This window comes from Notolepis coatsorum (genome assembly GCF_963971535.1).
Source record: "Notolepis coatsorum genome assembly, chromosome: 3".
In the NCBI taxonomy this organism is placed as follows: Eukaryota; Metazoa; Chordata; class Actinopteri; order Aulopiformes; family Paralepididae; genus Notolepis; species Notolepis coatsorum.
Window position 1 is genome coordinate 132638460 of NC_140167.1, and position 26646 is coordinate 132665105.

A 26646-nucleotide genomic window follows, 5' to 3' on the forward strand; every position below is an offset into this window, starting at 1 on the left:
TTTTCTCTATCTGATATAGTCCAATAGGGCTGCCATAGGCTATTAATTTGACCCTGTTTGACCTGTTTCCCTACCCAGGGGTGCTGATATTGTTGGCTTTCTATGGTCTATTCTAATATAATTAAATGGACATAACTGTGAATAAGACAGGAGCCTAGTTTGCTCAAGAATGTTAGTGATTATGTCATACGGAAGTGACACAGTAATTGGAGCCCTGCTGCTAGTTCTAGTCATTAGGACAAGCTTAGGGAGGTGTAAGTATGTGTATATGTTCTCCGCAAGGAGTGTTTGGGTGTTTAGCTTTCCTGCAAGAATCCCATCTGACCACAAAGGATCATCATAGGTTGAAAGCCTCTTGGGTTGGACAAACCTTCCATTCCAATTTCAGTAGTAAAGCAACGGGTACAGCTATTTTAATACATAAAACAGTACAGTTCGGACCAACTAAGGTTAAATAGCGTACTTGGCCATCGCGTCCCGCTCTTAAGCCATTCCGAGATATACATCATCTCATGTACTTACTGTACACCATCAACGAAAAACAAATACACCCATCACCTGCCGGGCTCCGCCCCTATAGAGGCGTACTCTATAAGACATTAGGCATGGTCACCAAACACTTCCTCTATTTCGTTTCCATCATAGCGGTCGCAAGCGCCCTATGTAACTAGTGCTATGAAAAGATTAGAGAAATTGCGTAATGTTGAATGTTTACCGGAGGTTTGCTTACCCCTGGAATCTTCGGGGCATGTTTCAGCGACACGTCGGGCCTATGCTGATGTTTCCTCGTCTGGTGGCAGCAGATCAAGGAGCAGCGTGCAAGGTTTGGCTATCGAGCCGGCTTGTACACAGGTAGCTGTGTCATCAGGCATTGATGTTGGTGTTAGTAATGCTGTGGAGTGTGTTTCGGCGCCAGGGGCGGGGGGTGGCTTGGTGAACGTTCCACTGCAGTGGAGGTTTTCCTGGCTATCCTGGAGCATGCTGCTAACACTAATGCTACTAATGCTAATGCTGAAATGGGTCGTTGTTCTAATATTCCCCGCCGCGGGACGTTGCCGCTTTTCCCTCCTCTTGCCCGATTCATTGATGAAGGTCAGTCGGTTGCTAATGTGGGGGGTTTCACTGAGTCTTATTTACCTTTTTTACGGGTAAAAGGGCTAACAACAGGGTGCAGGCCGGGTGTACCGTGGCTAAGTAGCCAGGTAGCTTTGATCCTGTGCCCCGGCGGGGATGAACGATGTCCCACCCGGCCGATGCTTGAGAGCGAATCGGCTCGGAGGGTGGCAGTATGGACGGATGAGTGGTATACTGCTGCAGGATGGTTTGTAGCGGCGGCCAGTGTTATGGCTCAGCTGGCTAGTTTCCTATCCACATTGGCGTCGGGTAGTAGGGCTATGGGTCCAGCCGACATAAACATGTTGCATGTTTGTGGTGTTATAGAGATCTTGACTCAGTCGCAAGCTATAACTGCGGGGAGGATTAGGATGCTATCAACGTTTGTTGTTAGGCATGTCTGGTTGGAGCACTCCTCTTGGGGAAGAGGATAGGTTTTCTCTCCTCACTACTCCTTTTTCCACAGAAGGACTTTTTGGTCGTTCTGTGGAGGCGCAGGCGGTTGTTGATCTGGATCCCACATCACCTCACGCTGTGCAGCCAGAGGTTGGAGCACGGTCTCGTCAACGACTGTGGCGAGGCCCTCGACAGGCGGCCATGTTTTACCCACCAGTGGTACCCTGGGCGGAGAGTCAACGGGGATCCACAAGGCCGACAGCCTTGGCGGCCGAGGGATCAGCCATTTTGGGTGAATTCGGCTTGGATCAAACAAGCCGTCGTCATTCTGCCGCGAGCAGCCCGCTCCCCGTTCAATCCTCTCTCCGTCACCAACGGAAGAGGGGCTCTGATCGTTTTCCTTTGGCTGCGGGCCGCAAACCTTCTTTGAAGCGCATGCAGCCCCACTTTTCGCTTCTCATGGGGAGAGGGGCTGACACCCAGTTGATGGGTGAGCCTGGGTCTGTCCGTGAGAATGTTGTGCTGTCGCGTGGCTCCTGCACCACACGTTGTGTGATGGGTGAGCCTGGTGTTACGGCTGCCACTAGTTACAGTGGTCAGTAGGGGGACTCGAGGCCTCTTCAGTTGAATGCACAGCAAGGGTTACCCCGGCCTCGCCTTCGCCAGGCAGGGTGTCACGCTGATGCCTCCCACTCCCGTGAGAGCAGCAGTGGTCTGCAAAGAAGAGGCGAGCGTGATTTGGGTGATAGCAATATCACTGCAGGGCTACGGCGTGTAGGAGCCCATGGGGTCCTCACGCCTTGCGTGTCTAGCTGTAGAACAACTCCTCAGCATGCGCTAGAGGGGTGTTCAGGGGGGGTGTGTGTGTCAACAAGTTTGATGGCAGCTTCTCCCGTATCAAACCGGCCCTTTCTGTCGGGGTCCCCCCTTGGGTGCGTCGCACAGCGGGAGGGACCGGGCCAACTATCTACTGTTCCTTGCGGCCCAGCGTCAGTTGACAGCGGGTGCGCTGTGGGATTATTTTCACGTATGGCGACAAGAATGCCGCTTGGAGGGGTGGATAGAGAGAACGTTGAGGCGGGGCTTGTTTTGCAGTTCGCACAACCCCACCCTCCGTTCTAAGGTTTGGTGCCGACCCTATTGTCAGGGTCGGAAGCAGTGACAGCCCTGGCCGACGAGATCCAATCTCTGTTGGCGAAGCAGGCCGTAGTCGTGGTCCCGAGAGAGGACGCAATGTCAGGCGTCTACTCCCGTTATTTTCTGGTGCCCAAGAAAAAGGGGGGGGGTCAGACCTATACTGGATCTGTCCACGTTCAATCGTATGATTGTAGCGAGACCGTTCAGGATGTTGACCGTCAAACTCCTGCTACTTGCTGTCAGAAGGGGAGACTGGTTCACCTCCATAGACCTGAAGGATGCGTATTTTCACATCCCGATTTTCCCTCCTCACAGTTCCTGCGGTTCCTGTTTCAGGGCGTAGCGTACGAGTACCAGAGGTTGCCGTGTCGGACCAACGCAGTGGGGGGCAGCTGGACGAAGGTCCATGCTGGCCCGTCTACCCCGCACATCAATGTGTTGAAATTGAAGGCGGTCCTCCTGGTCCTCAAACGGTTCGACCACCTGGTGGTAGGCGCGCACGTCCTGGTCAGAACGGACAGCATGATGGCAGTGGCGTATATCAACAGGCAGGGTGGGACTCGTTCCATCCGCCTGCACCGGGCGGCGGTCGAACTTTGTGGGGCTGCGCAGTCTGAGGGCGCTCCACATCCCTGGTGTAGAGAATGTGGGCGCAGATATGATGTCTCGGGGCGGTCCTCGTTACGACGAGTGAGAACTCCGCCACGATATAGTCAGACAGATTCGCTTCGGGGAGGCCTTGGTGGATCTGTTTGCGAGCCGACGTTCTCACAAGTGCCCCTTGTGGTTCTCGGTCAGTCGGGCAGATCGTCCCCCCTTGGGGGTGGATGCCTTCTCGATCTTTCCATGGCCGCCCGGTCTTCTGTACGCCTTTCCTCCTGTACAGCTGTTGAGTCAGCTGTTGGAGCGGATACGGAGGGAGCGCAGGACGGTGATCCTGGTCGCGCCGGACCAGGGCACAGCAGTGTGGTTCCCGGTCTTGATCCAGCTACTGGTCTCTCCGCCTTGGGTTATTCCTTGGTCGGCGACGGCCCTCTCTCAGCAACACGGGTCGCTGTTTCAGTACCCGGTGTTGGGCCAACGTCTGATGGTGTGGCTGGTAGGAGGGTAGGTCTGGAGAGGATGGACCCTTCTGTGGTTGATACCATCCAGAATGCGCATGCTCCCTCCACTGTCGCGCTTTACGCGGGCAGATGGCGTATGTTCCAAGAGTGGTGTAAGGCGGGGGGCCGGGACCCAGTCTCCTGCCCCCTGGATGCTGTCCTTGGTTACCTCCAGTCTCTCCTTGCTAGACTGTCGGCTTCGACGGTGAGGGTATATGCAGCAGCTATATCCTCCTATCATGAGGGATTTGAGGGGGATGTCTTGTTCAGCCACCCTCTTGTGAAGCGTTTCCTGCTTGGCGCTCGACGCGTTAAGCCGGTGCAACGCTCTTTGGCTCCGAGTTGGGATCTTCAATTGGTCCTCGTCGGTTGTCCTTGGCCCCGTTTGAGCCTCTTGAGCAAGCGCGGTTGGGACGACTGTCGTTCAAGACCACGTTCTTGCTGGCCGTCACCTCCGCTAAACGCGTGGGTGAGCTCTGTGCTCTTTCGGTACGTCCAGAGTGCCTGTCTTTTCGTTCCGATTGCGGTGCCACTCTGCGGCCTAATCCTGCCTTCGTGCCTAAAAATATCCGGAGTTCCTTCCGCTCCAGGGATATTGTGGTTCAGGCGTTTCATCCGCCTCCTCGCGCTAGTGAGTTAGATGCGGGCCTTCACCTGTAATGTACGGTCCGTGCTTTGGGAATTTACCTCAGCCGTACTCAGGACCTCAGGGTTACCGATCAGCTTTTTGTCTGTCACGGTGGTTCTCGTGCTGGTGAGGCACTATCGAAACAGCGCCTGTCCCATTGGTTGTGCGAGGGCATTGCCCTCTGCTACACGTTGGCCGGGCTGGATCCCCCTGGGGGCGTCAGGGCGCACTCCACTCGTGGGGTGGCAGCCTCTGCCGCTCTGCTGGGTGGGGCCTCGGTGGAGGACATCTGTGCTGCAGCTTCGTGCTCCTCCCCGGGCCCCTTTGTAAGGTTTTACCTCATGGACATGACCGGGGGTTCTGTCTCCCAGGCGGTTCTGGGGTCTGTGACCTCTCCTGCTTCCCGTCCTTTGGTAGAGTAGCAGGGGTGTGTGGGTATGGGCCACAGTGTGTTGGGTCACACGTGGTTCCGCCTGTGCTGTGTGTTCAAGGGGTTCTAGTTCCCTTTTGCTCGCACTCGGGTGGAGTTGACTGCGCCCCTCCTTCATTAGGGAGGATGGGGTGACGGGACTCCCCAACCCCTTGATGTGGGCTTACGGGTCCTCAGGGGGTGCATCTGTCGGGCCTCGCGTCCGCTCTACCCCATATCTCGGAATGGCTTAAGAGCGGGACGCGATGGCCAAGTACGCTATATAACGACAGGTTATGTATATAACCTAGTTATATGAGTACTGGCTAAGCGTCCCGCTCTTAAGCGGCCCTGAGTTCCCTTGAGGAATCTTTTCCTGGAAACGGGTTTTTTGCGAGGAAGAGTGTTTGGTGACCATGCCTAATGTCTTATAGAGTACGCCTCTATAGGGGCGGAGCCCGGCAGGTGATGGGTGTATTTGTTTTTCGTTGATAGTGTACAGTAGGTACATGAGATGAGGTATATCTCGGAATGGCTTAAGAGCGGGACGCTTAGCCAGTACTCATAGTCGTTACTGCAGACCCCCAAGGCAGGTTTATTATAGTTTCAGGATCCCTTAATAATGTCATGGTAGTGCTAGTTAATCTATATGCACCCAATTGGGATGACGCAGCACAGTAATAGCATGTTTACCTGATTTGAATTGTCACCATTTGATTTTGGGGGGCGACCTCAACTGTGCAATAGATCCACGGCTAGACAAATCTAATCCAAAGAATGTCTCTCCCTCTAAAATGGCAAAATCAATTACATCATTTGTGACCCAAATAGGATGTGTGGACCCATGGCGTTTTTTTAATACGAGTAAAAAACACTTTTCTTTCTACTCTCAGGTCCATAAAACATTCTCTAGAATTGATTATTTCTATATTGATAAATATTTCATTCCGGCTGTCAATAATACAGAATACTCAACTATAGTGATATCGGATCACGCCCCATTGCTACTTGACATCGCATTCTCACTCCTACAAAAATCACGCCCCCCTTGGAGGTTGGACTGCACATTGTTAAGTGATGATGGATTCTGCCAAACAATATCCAAGGTGATTGACAAATTCCTTATAACCAATAACCATGACAGCATATCCCCATCCCTACTCTGGGAGACCTTAAAGGCGATAGTTAGAGGAGAGATTATATCCTACTCTGCAAGACAAAACAAACTGAGAAAACAAAAACAGGAACAGCTCATGGAAAGTATTGCAAAACTAGACAGAAAATTATCAGTATCCCCAACCCCTGAATTAGACAAGGAAAGACAAAATCTCCAAATGGAATATAATTTACTTTCAACTCGTGAGACTGAAAAACAACGTTTAAGATTACGTGGGTCTTTCTACGAACATGGGGAAAAGGCAGGACGCCTTTTGGCACACCAAATTAAGAGTAGATCGACATCCCAACAAATTGAACAAATAAGGACTCCCTCCGGAGAACTCACAGTCATCCCATCTCTTATTAATGAGACCTTTAAAACATTCTACTCCGAGCTTTATACCTCACAAACCCCTGCGGATGATACAGACATGACAAGGTTTCTTGACACCCTGGAATTCCCATCCATAACCCACACGCAAGCGAGCGAAATAGACCAACCTCTAGAACTTGGTCATATAGCAGACTCGATTGGACTGATACAAAGTGGCAAGGCCCCTGGCCCAGATGGCTATCCAATAGAGCTCTATTGGATAGCCATGAAGTGCTTTGAGAAGCTAGTGAAGGGCTACATCTGTTCCTCCCTCCCCATCAACCTGGACCCTCTGCAATTTGCATATCGCCCCAGCAGGTCCACGGAGGACGCCATAGCCCATGTGCTGCACACAGCAGCATCACACCTGGACAAGAGGCAGGGGAACTATGTGAGAATGCTGTTCATCGACTACAGCTCAGCATTCAATACCATAGTCCCCTCCAAACTCATAGCCAAGCTCAGGGACCTGGGCTTGAACTATGACCTCTGCCAGTGGGTCTTGGACTTCCTGACGGGCAGACCCCAGGTGGTAAGAGCCGGCAACTGCACCTCCTCATCCATCACGCTCAACATAGGGGCCCCCCAGGGCTGTGTTCTGAGCCCCCTCCTCTACTCCCTGTACACACATGACTGCGTAGCACAGCGGAACAACAACACCATCATCAAATTTGCTGATGACACAGTAGTGGTGGGCCTGATCTCTGCCAACGACGAAAGGGCCTACCTGGAAGAGGTAGAGAACCTGTCACAGTGGTGTCAGGAGAACTGCCTCTCCCTGAACGTCAGCAAAACAAAAGAGATGATTGTGGACTTCAGGAGGTCGGGGGTCAAGGACTACAGCCCCCTCAGCATCGACGGGGCACCGGTTGAGAGAGTGAACAGTTTCAAGTACCTCGGAGCCCACATATCCGAGGACTTGACATGGACCACACACATTGACAGTGTTGTGAAGAAGGCACGACAACGCCTCTACTTCCTCAGGCGCCTAAGGAAGTTCCAAGTCAGTCAGAAGATCCTTAGGAACTTCTACTCATGTACAATAGAGAGCATCCTGACCGGCAACATCACCTCCTGGTTTGGGAATAGCACTGCACAAGACCGTAGCAGACTACAAAGAGTGACACGTTCAGCCGAACGCACAATTGGAGGGGGGCTTCCCACCCTCCAGAACATTTACAACAAGCGGTGCAAGGGGAAGGCTAAGAGAATTATTAAGGACTCGAGCCACCCGAACAACTGCCTCTTTGAACTGCTGCGGTCAGGCAAGCGATACCGGAGTCTTAAGGCGAGCACAGAAAGACTCAGAAGAAGCTTCTATCCCCAGGCCATCAGGCTGCTAAACGAACAATAAACACTATGCAACAACCATCAAATGCACACAGCACACACACCCACACGCACACACTCACTCAAACAAACAACACACTGCAGCACCCACTCTCCACACTTTAGATCACACAAACACACTTTACACTTTATATTTATTGATAAAGGATTTGCACTACAACTCGTACACCTACTGTGAATTGTACCTAAATTGCACCTCGTCCCATTCCTGCCTTGCACTATATAGTATTGTATATTAGTACACTGCACAGTATTGTATATTGTATGGTAACTACGTCTATTCTGCATCGAACATTGTACATATGTCTAAACTGAACACTGTGACCTCTTTTTTTTTACTTCTAATTTTACTATGTTATTTTATTTCATACTTATCTTGTCTTGCACAGTCTCTGGAGCGTAACAGTAAGAAGCATTTTGTATAAAAGTATTCTGTACTTCTGTATGACAACTATTAAAGAAACTTGAACTTGAATAATTCATAGATAAATTAACCCTCCTCCTGTTAAAAATGTTCAATCACTCTCTGGAGCAAGGGGCTCTGCCTCCAACTCTCACTGAGGCCTCAATAACCTTGCTATTAAAACCAGGTAAAGAACAATCTGACTGCAGCTCCTACCGCCCTATCTCCCTTTTAAATGCAGACTATAAAATCCTAGCAAAAACACTAGCCATGCGGCTAGATTCGGTTATGCCAGGTATCATATCATTAGACCAAACAGGGTTTATGAAAAGCCGCAACTCCTTCTCTAATATCCGGCGCCTTTTAAATATTCTTCATTCTCCTGCATCCGGCGAGACACCAGAGGTGGTGGTCTCCTTGGATGCGGAGAAAGCATTTGATAGGGTGGAGTGGGGGTATCTGCTAGAGGTCCTTAATAGGTTTCATATGGGTCCCAAATTTATTTATTGGATAACACTTTTATACTCGGCACCTAAAGCATCTGTGAGTACTAATGGGATGATATCCCAGTACTTCACTCTTGGTAGAGGTACCCGCCAGGGATGTCATCTGAGTCCTTTGCTATTTGCCGTAGCAATCGAACCTTTATCTATTGCGCTCAAGTCCGCCAACTCCAATCAAGGAATCTTTAGATTTAAAAAAAAAAAAAAAAAAAAAAAAAAGGGAATCTTTAATTATGGTTCGGAACATATACTCTCCTTGTATGCAGACGACTTATTATTATTCATTTCTGATCCACTGTCTACCATCCCTCAGACTATCGGACTGCTGAATAGATTCGGAACCTTTTCAGGTTACAAACTTAACTTTTCAAAAAGTGAATGCTTCCCAGTGAATAACCTAGCCTTACAGATCCCTGAAAAGCAATTCCCCTTTAAAATATCTAAAGACAGTTTTAAGTATTTGGGAGTGAACATATGTCGTACATTTTCAGACCTTATCGAGAATAATTTCTCACCCCTAATAGCCAAGCTTAAATTAGACCTGGAGAGATGGAATAGCTTACATATAACTATTGCGGGGAGGGTAAACTGCATAAAAATGAATGTGCTTCCATGTTTTCTATACCTTTTTCAATCCCTTCCAGTCTTCTTACCCAAATCCTTTTTTACTAAAGTAAATGCACTGATTTCCCATTGTATATTATGGGGAGGCAAGCCCCCCAGAATCAAAAGAGAGTTCTTACAGAGGCCTAGAGAGGGTGGGGGATTGGCACTCCCTGATATAAGAAACTACTATTGGGCAGCCAACATCCACAAGATGATTTTATGGACCCAAGAACCGGCACTGAGTTGGTGTGAATCTGAAGCAGGATCCTGTCAGTCTACCTCACTATTGGCTCTGCTCTCATCTGAATTGCCAATCCGGCCGACCAAATTTTCAAGAAACCCAATTGTTGTATCGACTTTGAAAATATGGCTTCAATTCACGCGCGCCTCTGGACTCCTTGGGTTCTCCAGCCACAGCCCCATTTGCAACAACCACCTCTTTATCCCTCCCCACACTGATGCAGCCTTTTTGACCTGGCAAAGGTCAGGCCTAGTTAGAGTGAGGGACCTATACACCAATAAGGTTTTCTGTAGTTTTAGCGATCTGTGTGAAAAATGTGGCCTCCCGAGATCTCATTTATTTCGATACTTTCAAGTTCGAAACTGGGTTAAACAACACAATACCTCCTTCCCTATTATCTCCAACTCAGTAATTGACACAATTCTGGACATCCCCACAAATCAAAAAGGTCTTATATCAAGGATTTACACCCTGATCTCCCGTAACACAGAAACATGTCTTGATAAAATCAAAGAGGACTGGGAAACGGAATGGGGTTAGATGAGAATATTTGGAATGGAGTATTGGCCAGAGTAAATGACAGTACATCCTGCTCCAGGCTCAATCTGATGCAATTTAAGGTGGTCCATCGCATCTACTTCACAATGTCTGTGGGAACCCAGGAGGGAAAATACAAAATATGCCATTCAATGTGTAATGTATCCAACTGTAAGAAAAAGAAAAGAAAAGGAAAGAAATTAAAGCGCAGTATTTGAAATACAATGAAAGGAATATGGCTGGATTTCTTATCAAAGGGAAAAGTGTCACTGTTATTTAAAATAAATAAATAAACAAATTAGAAGGCCATCAATATAAATGACAGCATACATCAAACTAACACACACACACTGTACTGTTTAAAAACAACACTGCTCTGTTCATTCTATTTTTAAAATACGTACATTATCTGTCTACATTTATTTAGACTAACATTATTTAAATATTGAGTGCAACTGTGGTGGATTTCGTAATTCGGTGAGTTGGAACTATCTATGGGTTGGCGGGTCCCCACGGACATTTTAGTGTCATGGACCTTCAGCTCAGGCAATGTTATCAGCAGTAACGTTAGGAGGAGTTCATAACATCAACATGGAGTGGAAAAGCGGCAATAGTCCCGGTTGGAGTTAGTAAAACACAGTTGTTCTTGGATGTTGAATAAACGCCTATCATTGTCTTTAAACACCCCACCTCTCAGACTCCCATTTCCTCCTCTGCTAGCTACAGTAGTAGCTACGGTAACATTTCATTGACTGTATTAGCTGGCGGGCTACCATAGTTAAAATGTGCATTGTGTTGTACAAACTGTTAACGCTATGGCAAGATGTGTGTAGGCCTATGTAATGTTAATGGCTATGTTTTTAAAGTCGTAATGAAGATTGATTTATATTGTGCTTGCCATTTTTACACAAACTGACTAGCACCTGGCTGCAGTGCTGCTGCTGCTGCTGCCTGCAGCCAGTGCTCACCTCTCCCGGCACCACCAAATGATTTTTTTTTATTTGCGCGTCATCTGAACCGTACGATACACAGACGCCCCGAACCGTGGGGGTCGTACCGTACGGTACACGGTTTGAATGCGTATCGTCCCACCCCTAATGTACAGTATGATTATGCTGTATGATTTCACCGTCCTGAGAGCAGATCGCACGGCAGCCTCTGGGAAGAGCATCGGAGGATGGGTCTGCATCCTCACGAACAATCTCTGGGTTAATCCCAAGGAAGTACATGTCCTCTCAAGTTCATGCTCCCCAGATATGGAACATCTCCAAATCCTGTGCCGCCCGTACCACCTACCCCGTGAGTTTACCGCGGTCATTATATCCGTCGTATATATCCACCCACAGGCAAATACTGGCAAAGCGCTGGTGGAATTACACGACCACCTCAACAAACAACAGATCAAGCACCCGGAAGCCGCGACGATAGTGACTGGTGACTTCAACCAGGCAAATCTGAAAAAAGTGATGCCGACCTTTTTTCAGCACATCGCCTGCTCCACAAGAGGGGGAAACACACTCGACCACTGTTACACCCCGTTCAGAGCTGGCTACAAGGCTGTAGCGGCTCCGCCACTGATGGGTTCTGCAAGCGCGAGCGATCACGACTCCATTTTTTTAATCCCAGCTTACAAACAAAGATCGCGTGACGTCGTCGTGTCACGTGAGACAAAAAAGTGGTCTGACGAATCAGAGGCCGCGCTCCGTGATGCGTTCGAGGATACAGACTGGGGCATGTTTAAAGGAAGCGCCAGTGACGTCAGCGAGTACGCTGATACCGTTGTGAGTTACATAACAACAGTGGCAGACGGTATTGTCCTCACAAAGAAGGCGCAGGTTTTCCCAAACCAGAAACCTTGGGTGGACAGCACTATAAAAGCAGCCCTGAACTCACGCACCACGGCTTATAACCTGGGCAGAGAGTCAGGAAATATGGAAGAGTACAAGGCTTCAGTCTACACTCTGCGCAAGGCTGTTAAACTTGCTAAGAGGACATATGCTGAGAAACTGGAGACACAAATGGCACAAAACGACACAAGAGGCTTGTGGAGGGGACTGAAGACAATAACTGACTACAAAGTCAGCGCCCCCTCAATGGGGAGCGACGACGCCTCTCTCGCGGACAAACTCAACTCCTTCTACGCTCGGTTCGGTGTAGACAGTGTCGCCGCTAGCCCTCTGGCTAGTGACGTCACTGGCGCACCGGCTGTTGTGGAGGGGGGGGGCAACCGCGGGGGGGCGGGGGCGCTCTCTCGTTGTCGGAACACAGTGTGAGAAGAGCATTTATGCAGGTGAACACCAGGAAGGCTGCGGGCCCAGATGGTATAACAGGACGCATACTTAAGTCCTGTGCAAACCAGCTTGCCCCGGTGTTCACCGCCATATTTAATCAATCCCTGGCGGAGTCAGTAGTCCCTGCCTACTTCAAGATGTCTACCATCATCCCTGTACCGAAGAAACCCTCCCCAACATGTCCAAATGACTATAGACCGGTGGCACTCACCTCTGTGGTCATGAAATGTTTCGAGAGGCTGGTCAAGGACCACATTTGTGCCTCTCTCCCCAGTGATATGGACCCTATGCAATTTGCATACAGGACAAACAGGTCCACTGACGACGCGGTCTCCCGGGTACTGCACAGCACTCTCTCCCACCTTGACCGTCAGAAGGGGGGCTATGGGAGACTGTTGTTCATTGACTACAGCTCAGCGTTCAACACCATAGTCCCCACCAGACTGGTGGACAAGCTGATCGAGCTAGGTCTGAGCTCCGCCCTGAGCGCCTGGGTACTGGACTTTCTGAGTGAAAGACCCCAGGCGGTCAGGGTGGGGGGTCAGACCTCCAACACCATCACCCTGAGCATCGGGTCCCCCCAGGGCTGTGTTCTAAGCCCCCTGCTGTACTCACTCTACACACACGATTGTGTGGCCAAGTTCAGCTCCAACTCCATAGTGAAGTTCGCCGACGACACGGTGGTGGTGGGGCTGATCTCGGACAACGACGAGAAGGCCTACCGAGAGGAGGTTGAGGTACTGGAACGTTGGTGCCAGGACAACAGCCTGCTCCTGAACATTGGTAAAACCAAGGAGCTGATCGTGGATTATAGGAGAGGACAGCAGGAGACACACACACCACTGATGATTAACGGGGCTACCGTGGACAGGGTGAGCAGCTTCAAGTACCTGGGGGTCCACATCTCAGAGGATCTGACATGGTCAACACACATAGACACTGTAGTAAAGAAAGCGAAGCAGCGCCTCTACCACCTGAGACAGTTAAGGAAGTTCAGAGTATCGGGGAAGATACTCCAGTCCTTCTACTCAGGAGCTGTAGAGAGCATCTTGACCGGAAACATCACTGCCTGGTATGGGAACAGCACGGCACAGGACAAGAAGGCCCTACAGAGAGTGGTGCGCTCAGCCGAGCGTACCACGGGTATTGCGCTACCTCCCCTGCAGGCTCTATACAACAAGAGGTGCAAATCCAGAGCCTGCAGGATAATGAAAGACCCCCACCACCCCAATAACAGCCTGTTCCAGCTGCTGAGGTCAGGCAGACGCCTGCGAACCCCAGCTACTAGGACGGAGAGGCTTAGGCTAAGCTTCTTCCCCCAGGCCATCAGAGCCTTGAACAATGAACATTGAGAGACACAGAAACTGAACTATCCACACACAAGCACACACAAGCACATACACGACACGCACGCTGAGCACGCTCACACACACTAGCAGCCACTTTAACACTCATGCCGCACACACGCACACTTATGGCCAGAGGAAAGGCCACTTTAAATTAGTATAACATCAGGAACAGTGTATTGCACTACTAAAGCTACCTAGCATGTCCTATATGCTCTGTAAATACTATGTACAGATACCGAGATGGCACACCATGTACCTGTTTATTGCACTGTTGTTGTTATTGGATTCTATTAATATGTTGTACCACTGTATTTTTATTGGATTCTATTATATGTTGTACCACTGTATTGCACATCGTCGCGGGCAAGACCAGCCGCATTTCATTGTATACCTGTATGCCGTGACAATTAAAACTCTTGACTTGACTTAAATTGACTTGCTATACAGTGATACTGTATGTATATACAGGTATGTGAACAGGGATATTTGCAGATATATCCAACAGTTGTGGTGGTAGTGGAGCGTGTATTGCAGTGGTAGGGAAACGGTGCCAGTGATGGCTGGAATAGAGTCAGACCTACTGATAAGCAGGCTAATTGTCAGTTTTCTGGCTGGCTTGCTGATTGGAGTGTGCATTTGAGGGCACAAAGGTCACACACACACACACTCACTCACACACAACACACACACACACACACACACACACACACACACACACACACACACACACACACACACACACACACACACACACACACACACACACACACACACTCACACTCTCTCTCTCTGCCTGCTGACCTACTGACTAATCCAGGCGTTTGGCCTAATTCTCCCACTCACTTCCTCGTTTTTTCTTTCTCTCCCGCCCTCACCTCTCTCTCCCGCCCTCTTGACATCTTTCTTGCCTTCCTTCCCTCCCTCCCTTCCTCTCTCTTTTCCATCTTAATTCCCTCTCCCCCCTCACAGTTTGACCGTGACCTTGTGCTGACCCTCGATCCTGACAATCTCACATTGCCATGGCGACTTCTCAACGACAACCTTCTCACAGGTATAACCGAGGCCCTTCCGGAACACTAGTCAGTCGATACTTTCTGTTCAGTTTCAGCACTTTTTCTTTCCCCCGCAGCGCGACTCACACTGCTGAAGCAGGTAGACAGGAGGACAGACAGGAGGTAGACAGGAGGGTAGACAGACAGGAGACAGACAGACAGGCGGCAGACAGACAGGAGGCAGACAGACAGGAGGCAGACAGACAGGAGGCAGGCAGACAGGAGGCAGACAGACGGGAGGCAGACAGACGGTAGGCAGACATACAGACATGAGACAGACAGGAGACAGACAGACAGGAGACAGACAGACAGGAGACAGACAGACAGGAGCCAGGCAGACAGGAGACAGACAGGAGACAGGCAGACAAGAGGCAGACAGACAGGAGGCAGGCAGACAGGAGACAGACATGAGACAGGCAGACAGGAGACAGACAGGAGACAGGCAGACAAGAGGCAGACAGACAGGAGGCAGACAGACGGGAGGCAGACAGACAGGAGACAGACAGACAGGAGGCAGACAGACAGAAGACAGACACAAGGCAGACAGACAGGAGACAGACAGGAGACAGACAGACAGGAGGCAATTTTTTTTTTTTTTTATTAAACTTTTTTTTTTTTTTCACTTAATTTTGTTCATTCACGTATATGTTTAAAGGGGAACTATCTTATAAATGGCCTTTTCAGTGTTTAGCATTGTTTCCTAGCTATGTGGACTTATATTAATATTATCTATGTCTCTAATTCTCATATTGGCGCATTCTTCCAATTCTCCTCTCACAATATTCACCCTCACTGAACTGAGTCATCTGAAAATGTGCTGATTTGTGATGTCAGAGAGACTCAGCTGCATGTTGAGACTCACACACACTCCACACAGTTACCACAGTGGTTGGAGCCCAGGCTCAAAACGGCTTAAGATCTTGAGGTAGAAAAATGCTGTTTTTGAGGACTTGATTAGAAATACAAAACAATGAATTAAAAAAAAAAAAAAATTACAGAGGTTCCATAAACTCACAGGAATTGTGTAAAAGTGCCCAAATAGTGAAATAAATAGTAAAATAGTTCCCCTTTAAGGAAACCAACAAACAGTAATAATAATCTTACACATACATGTGAAACAAATATGTAAAAAAACTATAAAATAAAAAATCATAAAAATGATTAATAATTTTAGATAGATTTTTCTCATAGCTACTCACGCCCATCCCTAGTATGTACAGAGTTGTAGTATTAATATGTACAGTGATACAGGTATAAAGACACTATGGTAGTAAGTCATACTGGCTAGTAACTAGTAAGGGTAGGTAAGGAATATATATAGATATATAATCTACAGATATGTAAAAAGGATAGGCATGACTGTATAGGCATGACTGTATCACCTCAATAAAGTGATTATAGCGTGTCGCTGTTTTGTGGAAAATAGTGTATGAAAAAAATCCTGAAATTATTTGCCTGTGGTGAGTACCGTAAATCCTCTAATAGTGGAGGGTACTCAAATAAAGGACGGGCCTCTTATAATGGCAGAGGGTTTGATGCATGCAGTCAAATAAAGGCCGGTCTCCAATATAAGGTAGCACATTTAATTTTTTCGTGCCGTGATATAGAATGAGATAAACTCTTGCCAATGCAAATCAAGTGCTGCCTCCCTCTACACTGACTACCGTACATTAACGTTTCCCTCTGGTTGGCGTTAGCTTTAGCGCTAGCTAACGTTGTCATAATATCTAGATCTGTGGTGTCAGCTGGATGACGTTGACTTCGTTTGCAAACGTTAACGTTCGCTATCGATATGGCGTTGGCAGGCGAGGCTGGTGTTGTCCAGTTGGCGTGAATACTTTACCCAAGACAGTTGTCCTTCCGCGTTCGGTTTGCGCGCCCTGATTGGCCTCTCAGCGCCCAATCGACTATCGCCTAACTACTCGCTCAATATACTACTCAGCTTTCAGTTCCACAGCCCAAGTCCTCTATATTAACGGCTCGCTAGTTCTGCCTCTACTAACAGCCTGTATTATCCCATTCATATCAATCGAAATAACGTATCTCTCTATATTAACGGCTCGCTGCCTCTACTAACAGCCTGCATTATCCAATTCATATCAATCGAAATAACGTATCTCTCTATATTAACGGCTTGCTGCCTCTACTAACAGCCTGCATTATCCAATTCATATCAATCCTCTCTATATTAACGTGATTCCATCAACACAACATAAATGTTCAAAACACGACAAGACCGTTTGCATCACTTCCCACGGTTTTCGGCACTTATTCTACCAGTAGTGCGGTAGTTGTGTCGTGTAATGTGTTCCTATATACCTCAATGAGCCAGTCAGACAGTAGGTACCGTAGTTATAGCTTTTAATGTATCTCCGTGTATATCCATACAACATGTCGTGAGCATACACAATTGCACTCTGAACTCTACTCAAGTCCCGCCCACTCCTCTAGGCTATTGGCTTACACCACATCTCCCTTTTTGACCTGTTAGAATAACATTAACATTTCCCGTTTCACATGAACATCTTCACATAACATTCACTTACAGAATAAATGTGTTTATGAAACTGGTTAGACAATGCACTTTTTACGTGTACATTAGAACATCAAACAATGCACTCTTTACGTGTACATTCAAAAAAAATCAAACAATGTTCCGCTCACAGATCTAGTCTATGAGGTCTGACTACCTCTCTGCCTGACCTTGTTCTGACCGTGTCAGGGGAGACCCGAGGTGAGTCCATACTAGACAGTACTGGTTGAGGAGAACCAGGCACAACAGGAATGTCCTCCTGTGGTGTATAACTGTGTCGGGCTTCATGTCTCTGTTCGGGCATAGGCACTAGGTGATGACGGTTTCAAGGTAGACAAGGTAGGACCGTGGTGTGTGATGTGCGGCTGTCACTGTGCCTGGTGACTTCATGTCGGTGACCCACACCGGATCCCCTGGTGACAGCGTTGTGAGATTCTTCACCCTGTGTCTCTGGTTGAAGTGCTTCGAATCCATCCATCTCTTCTCTCTTTCCCTTTGCTGAAGTCTCCTTAGATCGGGAAGTGCCGGCTCCAACACCGCTGGGAAGGTAGGCACCGTTGTGCGCAGACGGCGTCCCATGAGCAGCTGTGCCGGGCTGAAACCGTTACTCAAAGGCGTCGCCCTGTATGCGAGCATGGCTAGATAAGGATCTGATGATTTCTTCAGCAGGTTCTTAATCGTTTTGACGGCTCGTTCCGACTCGCCGTTCGATTGGGGAAATCTCGGACTGCTGGTTGTGTGCACAAAGCCATAATGTGCAGCGAAGGCTTGCATGTCCTGTCCCGAAAATTGGGGCCCGTTATCAGATATCAAAGTCTCTGGAATTCCATGCCGAGCGAACATCGATTTGAGGTGAACTATGACATCTGATGATCTTGTTGGGCCTAGTTTGGCTATCTCCACGTACCTGGAGTAGTAGTCAACCACGAGCAGATAGTTGCTACCGTTCAGGGAGAACAGGTCTGCCCCCAGCTTCTGCCAGGGCCTGTCGGGGAGTGTAGTTGGCATGAGTGGCTCATGCGTGTTCACCCGCTCCTCGAGGCACGCTCTACAGTTCAGAACTAGCTCCTCTATCTGACCGCTCAACCCTGGCCACCACACAGCCTGCCTTGCCCGGTCTCCGCACTTGACCACCCCCTGGTGGCCCTCGTGTATCTTTTCCAAAACACTGTTCCTCATTGTGGAGGGGATCACCAATCTCGTGCCTCTCAGCAGCAGTCCATCATGCACACTCAGGATGCCCAGTAGTGCCTCACCGGCCCTTCCACTCTGCTGCGGTCTGGCCACCCCTGCACGCAGTATTGCATGACCTGTGTGCACACACTGTCGTTGCCCAGCTGTTCCCTTAGATCGTGTAAGTAGCTGCTACTTGCTGGTAGGTTATCCATGATGGAGTCGACGTAGATATTGGTGTCCTCCATCAGCTCTTTGTCCCGTCCGGTGCCGCCATCCCCCAGAGGCGCACGCGACAGGGTGTCGGCTGTAGTCAGACTCTTCCCCGCAACGTGAGTGACGAAGTAGGAGTATCTCATGAGACGCATACAGAACCGCTGTATCCGTGGTGGGAGAGCGTCGAGCGCCTGTCCCCCTAGCAGGCTCACCAGTGGCTTATGGTCTGTTTCCAACATGAAATGCAGACCCAGGATAAAGTCATTGAACCTCTCACACGCCCAGGTCAGGGCCAGAGCCTCCTTTTCTACCTGGGCGTACCGCTGCTCTGTGGGTGTGAGAGACCTGGAGGCATACGCTTCAGGTGCCCAGACATCATTGTTTCTCTGTAGCATGACCGCTCCCAATCCGTATGACGAGGCATCTGCCGAAATCTTCAGGTCACGATTAGGATCATACAGCTGGAGAACAGGTGTAGATGAGAGCTCTTGTTTGAGGTTGTCGAATGCCTTTTGCTGTTCATGACCCCAGACCCACAGGTTCTTCTTAGACAGCAAGTCTCTCAGCGGCTTGTCCTTCTCCGCCAGATTAGGAATGAACTTCCCGAGCTGGTTGACCATGCCCAGGAAGCTCCTGAGCTTAGTCATGTCAGTTGGCTGGTCCATGTGTTGAACCGCTCTTGTTTTGTCCGGGTCTGACCTCACCCCCTCCGCGGAGACAACGTGTCCAAGGAACTTCACCTCTCGCACGCCAAAATCACATTTGTCCATGTTGAGAGTGATTCCAGCCTTTTGCGCCCTCTCCAGGACAACATGCACCCTTGCATCGTGCTCCACTTGAGATGAGCCCCATATGAGGACGTCGTCCATATGGCAGGCGACTCCTTCGAGACCCTCTGTGACCTCTGTCACCATCCGATTCTGGAAATGTTCTGGGGCAGAAGAATTTCCAAATGGTAGCCGATTGAAGTAGTAACGGCCGAATGGGGTGATAAATGTAGTGTAGAGTGCAGACTCCTTCGCCAGAGGAAACTGCCAGAACCCCATATTAGCATCCAGTTTGATGAAGAGTTGTGCTCCTGCTAGCATGCCGAGGGTTTGGTCAACTGAGGGGAGAATAAACTTCTCTCTGCACACTGCCTCATTCAGAGGGGTTAAGTCCACACAGATGCGGACCTCGTCCTTCGCCTTCTTCGGGGCTACGACCATGCCGCAGCACCAGTCTGTAGGTTCCTCGATCCTGGTGATGACCCCCAGCTGCTCCATCCGTTTAAGCTCCGTCTTGACCTTTCCCATCAATGGGAGCGCCACTCGTCGTGGAACACTGAGTGCGAACGGTTTGGCTCCAGGCTTGAGCTTGATTGTGTATTCCTTTTGCAACAGACCCAACCCCTCCCAGAGCTTTGGGTAGCTATCCTTCACTGTGTCTAAGCTTATGCTATCTACTCTAGCTACTAGATTAAGCTTGACAGAGGCTGGTCTACTCAGCAAGGATGTATGGAGGTTTTTGACTATGTAAACATCCTCAGTTACAGTCCTGTCTCCATAGCACAACACTTCCCTCACAGTTCCCTTCACCTCTAGTGGCACCCGTCCGGGCCCAAACAGTGGCTTACATGGACTGATCAGCTTGTGCTCTGAGCCTGACTGAACTAGCTTTTCATACACCTGCTCTGGCATGACTGTAACATCCGCCCTGTGTCGATCTTAAATCTGACCTTGGAGTCTCTGATGCCGATGTCTACAGTCCATGGGTCATCTCCTGCCTCCACACTACCTAAAAATATGCTACTACTGTCCTCTGTGACAGCGTTCACACCACTGGCTGATTTGCCTACTTTAGCATAATGGCCCAGTTTACCACAGTTGTGACACACTACATTTTTAGCAGCACACTGTGATATTGGATGAGAAGGTTTACCACATCTGAAACAAGATTTATAATCCTCTCCTTTAGGAGGCCATTGCCTTGGTTTAGCCTGGGCATGTGGCTGTCCTTTGTTTACAGCCCAGGGTTTCCCCTTGCTAGCATGCACTGCATCCACCTCAATCTTGCTACTACTAGTCATCTCACTCCTTAGGTCAGTCTGTTGTCTCTTAATCTCCTCAGACTGCCTCGCCATGTTAATAGCTTTTGTCAGGGTTAAATCTTTGTCTAACTGCATCCTCTCTGATAGCCCTGTGTCTCTGAGACCAACTACCAATCTGTCCCGTAACAGTTCATTGTGCAGCCCCCCGTACTCACAGTTTTCACCTAAAGCATACAGTGCTGTAATGAATGAGTCCACAGTTTCTGATGCTTGCTGCATCTTCTTGTTGAACCTGGCCCTCTCATAGATAACGTTCTTTTTGGGAATAAAGAAGCCATTGAATCCTTCCCTCACTGCGCTGTATTCTTCCCGCTTTTGGGCGGTCAAGCTGAGACCGCGTAGCACGTCATCTGCCTCATCCCCCATGCAGTAAACCAGCGTGTTTACCTGGTTAGCTTCGGGTGAGTTGTTCAGGTTGCTAGCTAGTCTGAAGCGTTCAAACCTCCTGCTCCATTTTTCCCACTCTTGTGGTTTAGAAAAGTCAAAAGGTTCTGGAGGGTTTATAGTGAAAGTTGCGGACGGAAGAACTACCGCATTTTGCGCAGGTACTGGAGCTCCCGCTGCTCCTGCTTGTGCTTCCCCGTCCATTATTCTCCTCCGGCGCCGTCTCCTCCTTGGCATTAGCTGGTTAGCTTCCCGTTAGCCTCGAACAAACACTATGAAATCCCCCGTCGAACTTGGCTCAAAGTAGGTCCACTTCTGACACCATGTTGTGTAATGTGTTCCTATATACCTCAATGAGCCAGTCAGACAGTAGGTACCGTAGTTATAGCTTTTAATGTATCTCCGTGTATATCCATACAACATGTCGTGAGCATACACAATTGCACTCTGAACTCTACTCAAGTCCCGCCCACTTCTCTAGGCTATTGGCTTACACCACAGTTGTTGCCACGGTCGGTATTGGGTCTTTGGGTGAATACTTCATTGGCGGGTAAGAAGAACACTGGTAGTGGGGTGTGGACCGTCCCGCGAGCCCCAGACCACCGCCCCGCGAGCCCCAGACTCTGCGGAGCCTCTGAGAAGAACACTGGTAGCGGGGTGTGGACCGTCCCGCGAGCCCCAGACCACCGCCCCGCGAGCCCCAGACTCTGCGGAGCCTCTGAGAAGAACACTGGTAGCGGGGTGTGGACCGTCCCGCGAGCCCCAGACCACCGCCCCGCGAGCCCCAGACCACCGTCCCACGAGCCCCAGACCACCGCCCCGCGAGCTGCAGACCCTGGGGAGCCTCTGGGGCTTGCGGGACGGTGGTCTGCGGCTCGCGGGACGGTCCACACCCCGCTATCAGTGTTCTTCTTCCCCGCCAATGAAGTATTCACCCAAAGACCCATGGCAACAACTACCGCACTACTGGTAGAATAAGTGCCGAGGGGGGCGATAGTAGGGCTAACGTGATTGGGCGCTGAGAGGCCAATCAGGGCGCGCAAACTGAACGCGGAAGGACAACTACCTTGGGTAAAGAATTCACGCGTCCAGTTGACACATTACAGATCATGATGCTATGACAGCGTTAGTAGCTAAAGCTATTGCCTGCATGTCAACTCTATTCGGCTGAGGAACCACATGCTAAATCAGGGCCGGACTGGGGAAATAATTCATACCGGGAGATATAGCGCGAAATATAGCCCCAATCAGGCCACTTTTTAAGCGGGGGGTCTGGGGGTCCCCCACCCGGAAGATTTTAGTTACAAAGACTTAATTTCCTGCATTCTGGTGAATTTTAGTGCATGTGAATCACAAACTAATGAGCCAACAATTGCTTAGTACAATGTACTGTTATGAACCTCAAATAAAACTGTTGTGGCACTAGCAATGGTACTCTCTCCACCTTCAAAAAGAAAAAAGCAAGAGCACAACATATTTTTATAATATTATCAAGTTCAAGTTTCAAGTTTCTTTAATAGTTGTCATACAGAAGTACAGAATACTTTTGTACAAAATGCGTCTTACTGTTGCGCTCCAGAGACTGTGCATGACAAGATAAGTATGAAATAAAAACATAGTAAAAATTAGAAGAAAAAAAAGAGGTCACAGTGTTCAGTTTAGACATATGTACAATGTTCGTAGACGTAGTTACCATACAATATACAATACTGTGCAGTGTACTAATATACAATACTATATAGTGCAAGGCATAAATGGACGAGGTGCAGTTTAGGTACAATTCACAGTAGGTGTACGAGTTGTAGTGCAAATCCTTTATCAATAAATATAAAGTGTAAGTGTGTTTGTGTGATCTAAAGTGTGGAGAGTGGGTGCTGCAGTGTGTTGTTTGTTTGAGTGAGTGTGTGTGTGTGCGTGTGGGTGTGTGTGCTGTGTGCATTTGATGGTTGTTGCATAGTGATTATTGTTCGTTTAGCGATTATTGTTCGTTTAGCAGCCTGATGGCCTGGGGATAGAAGCTCCTTCTGAGTCTTTCTGTGCTCGCCATAAGACTCCGGTATCGCTTGCCTGACGGCAGCAGTTCAAAGAGGCAGTTGTTCGGGTGGCTCGAGTCCTTAATAATTCTCTTAGCCTTCCCCTTGCACCGCTTGTTGTAAATGTTCTGGAGGGTGGGAAGCCCCCCTCTAATTGTGCGTTCGGCTGAACGTGTCACTCTTTGTAGTCTGCTACGGTCTTGTGCAGTGCTATTCCCAAACCAGGAGGTGATGTTGCCGGTCAGGATGCTCTCTATTGTACATGAGTAGAAGTTCCTAAGGATCTTCTGACTGACTTGGAACTTCCTTAGGCGCCTGAGGAAGTAGAGGCGTTGTCGTGCCTTCTTCACAACACTGTCAATGTGTGTGGTCCATGTCAAGTCCTCGGATATGTGGGCTCCGAGGTACTTGAAACTGTTCACTCTCTCAACTGGTGCCCCGTCGATGCTGAGGGGGCTGTAGTCCTTGACCCCCGACCTCCTGAAGTCCACAATCATCTCTTTTGTTTTGCTGACGTTCAGGGAGAGGCAGTTCTCCTGACACCACTGTGACAGGTTCTCTACCTCTTCCAGGTAGGCCCTTTCGTCGTTGGCAGAGATCAGGCCCACCACTACTGTGTCATCAGCAAATTTGATGATGGTGTTGTTGTTCCGCTGTGCTACGCAGTCATGTGTGTACAGGGAGTAGAGGAGGGGGCTCAGAACACAGCCCTGGGGGGCCCCTATGTTGAGCGTGATGGATGAGGAGGTGCAGTTGCCGGCTCTTACCACCTGGGGTCTGCCCGTCAGGAAGTCCAGGACCCACTGGCACAGGTCATAGTTCAAGCCCAGGTCCCTGAGCTTGGCTATGAGTTTGGAGGGGACTATGGTATTGAATGCTGAGCTGTAGTCGATGAACAGCATTCTCACATAGTTCCCCTTCCTCTTGTCCAGATGTGATGCTGCTGTGTGCAGCACATGGGCTATGGCGTCCTCCGTGGACCTGTTGGGGCGATATGCAAATTGCAGAGGGTCCAGGTTGATTGGGAGGGAGGAACAGATGTAGCCCTTCACTAGCTTCTCAAAGCACTTCATGGCTATGGAGGTGAGGGCTACAGGGCGGTAGTCGTTGAGGCAAGCTGGCGTAGATTTTTTGGGTACAGGGATGATGGTGGACTTCTTCAGACAGGTGGGGATGACGGCCTGTTCCAAGGACAGGTTGAAGATGTCAGTGAATACCGGGGCCAGTTGGTCGGCACAGACTTTTAGGACGCGGCCGGGGATGCCGTCCGGTCCTGCTGCCTTCCTGATATCCACTTTTTTAAAGATCCGTAATACAGTTAACCACTCTCTCCACCTATTCAAACAAGTCAAGAGCACAATACCATATTCACTTTACTGATGCACTACCCATATAGAACGGGGTGCCGAGGTGAGTGGCAGCCTTTTCATAGCAGCTCCCACCCCTTTACTTCTTATCCCGTTTACTACTTTCTTACTTATTTCTTTTTGTGATTCTACTTACTTAATAGGTGTCTAAGTGACTGTGCGTTGCTTTACACCAAGTTAAGGCATTTGTTAACAACTTCTGTGAAGTTAGCTGAGTTAGGCAGGTTCGGTCGAGCACAGCTGAACAATGGACAAGAACACCGGCGGGCTGGTTTACCCGCAGGAGGACAACAACAACAACAACAACAACAACAACAACACCGGCGGACTGGTTTATCCGCGGGAGGCTCTCCTCTGCTTTCGAGACAGAGTTGCAGAGCCACCGAGGGATCTTCCAGCCGAAATAAGGATACGAAGACGGGGAAATAGAGCTGGCACGATCGTGAGAGGCAGGAGGAAGGATAGCAGAAGATTCAAGCCTTACCTGCCCTCTGTCGTTATGGGGAACGTGCGATCGCTGGCCAACAAGACGGACGAGCTCTCAGCCCTGATGAACAACCAGCGTGAGTACAAAGAGGCAAGCCTACTTTGCTTTACAGAATCCTGGCTGAACGATAACATCCCGGACAGTGCAATCGAACAGGAGGGCTTCACGCTGGTGCGCGCCGACCGGGGTAAACAGAGCGGCAAGCGGAGAGAGACGGAGGGCTTGTTGTCTTTGTTAACTCCAAATGGTGCCACCCGGGGCACATCACCATTAAGGAATGTATCTGTTCCCCCGACATTGAACTATTGGCACTGAGTCTGCGGCCATACTATTTACCGCGAGAAATAACACACGCCCTGGCTCTGACTGTTTACATCCCACCCAGCGCGGCGGCGGCGCAGTCGAGTGACGTCATACACTCCACTGTCGCGGCGCTTCAGACAAAACACCCGGATGCATTTATTTTTATCAATGGGGACTTCAACCATGTCAGACTGAACAAGACCCTGACAAACTTCACCCAGTATGTCACCTGCAAAACCAGGGGAGACAAAACACTGGACCTCCTGTATGCTAACGTGAAGGAGGCTTTCAGTGCGACTTCCCTGCCCCCCCTCGGCCAGTCAGACCACAACCTTGTGAGGCTTGTATCCACATACACGCCTCTCATTAAGAGACAGCCACCGACCACCATGTCTGTCCCACAGTGGTCTGACGACGTCGAGGAGGAGCTACAGGAGTGTTTCAGGTCGACAGACTGGGACATGTTTGAGAGGGCCCATGGTGATGACATTGATGGACTATCCCACTGCATCACAGACTACATCAGGTTCTGTGAGGAGAGCATCGTACCCACAAAGAAGGTACGCTGCTTTTCAAACAATAAACCCTGGATTAGCAAGGACATTAAACACCTGCTAAACAGGAAAAAGAGGGCCTTCATGGCAGGGGACACTGAGCAGGCCAGGGCTGTCCAAAGGAAGCTCAAAAAAGAGCTAAGGGCAGCCAAGGTCAGCTACAAGGACAGGCTGGAGGGCAGACTACAACAACACCAGGGAGGTGTGGGCAGGGGTCAGGAAGATCACTGGTTTCAAACAGCAGGGCACAGCTGTTGAGGGCCGGCCAGAGCGTGCAAACGAGTTCAACTCGTTTTTCAACCGCTTTGACCAGAGTGGCCTCCCCACACCCCTCCCCCACCCATCGACACCAGCACCAGATCACACCTACAAAGCAGCCCCCCCACCCCCCACCCACCCACACCCATCAGCACCGGCACCCAACCGCCAACATCAGCAGACTGCCTACCACCCCCAACCCTGACGATCACAATCAGTCAGGTCAGTAGGCAGCTCTCCAGGATTAGTGTAAACAAGGCCAGAGGACCGGACAACACCAATCCCAGGGTGCTCAAAGTATGTGCGGAGCAGCTGGCAGCACCGCTCCAGCATCTTTTCAACCTCTCCCTGAGGCTGGAGAGGGTGCCCCAGCTCTGGAAGACCTCCTGCATTGTCCCGGTGCCCAAGAAGGGACGTCCCAACACCCTCAACGACTACAGGCCAGTCGCTCTGACGTCACACGTCATGAAGACGTTTGAGAGACTGGTCCTGCAACACCTCAAGCCCCTGGTGCGTGACTCCATCGACCCCCTGCAGTTTGCATACCAGGCAAACATCTGGGTGGAGGATGCCATCATCTACATGCTCCACAGAGCGTAC

At 49.6% G+C, this 26646-nt stretch overlaps 1 protein-coding gene across 2 annotated transcripts in view; it reads left to right on the plus strand.

Moving 5' to 3' along the window:
* LOC311224813 (cyclic AMP-dependent transcription factor ATF-6 beta-like) overlaps positions 1–26646 on the plus strand; it is a 106986-nt gene that overhangs the window by 19415 nt on the left and 60925 nt on the right. For both annotated transcript variants that reach the window (XM_084309939.1, XM_084309940.1), the window contains exon 2: positions 14567–14648. In XM_084309939.1, coding sequence (XP_084166065.1) covers positions 14567–14648 — 82 coding nt within the window. The remainder of the gene's footprint in view (positions 1–14566; positions 14649–26646) is intronic.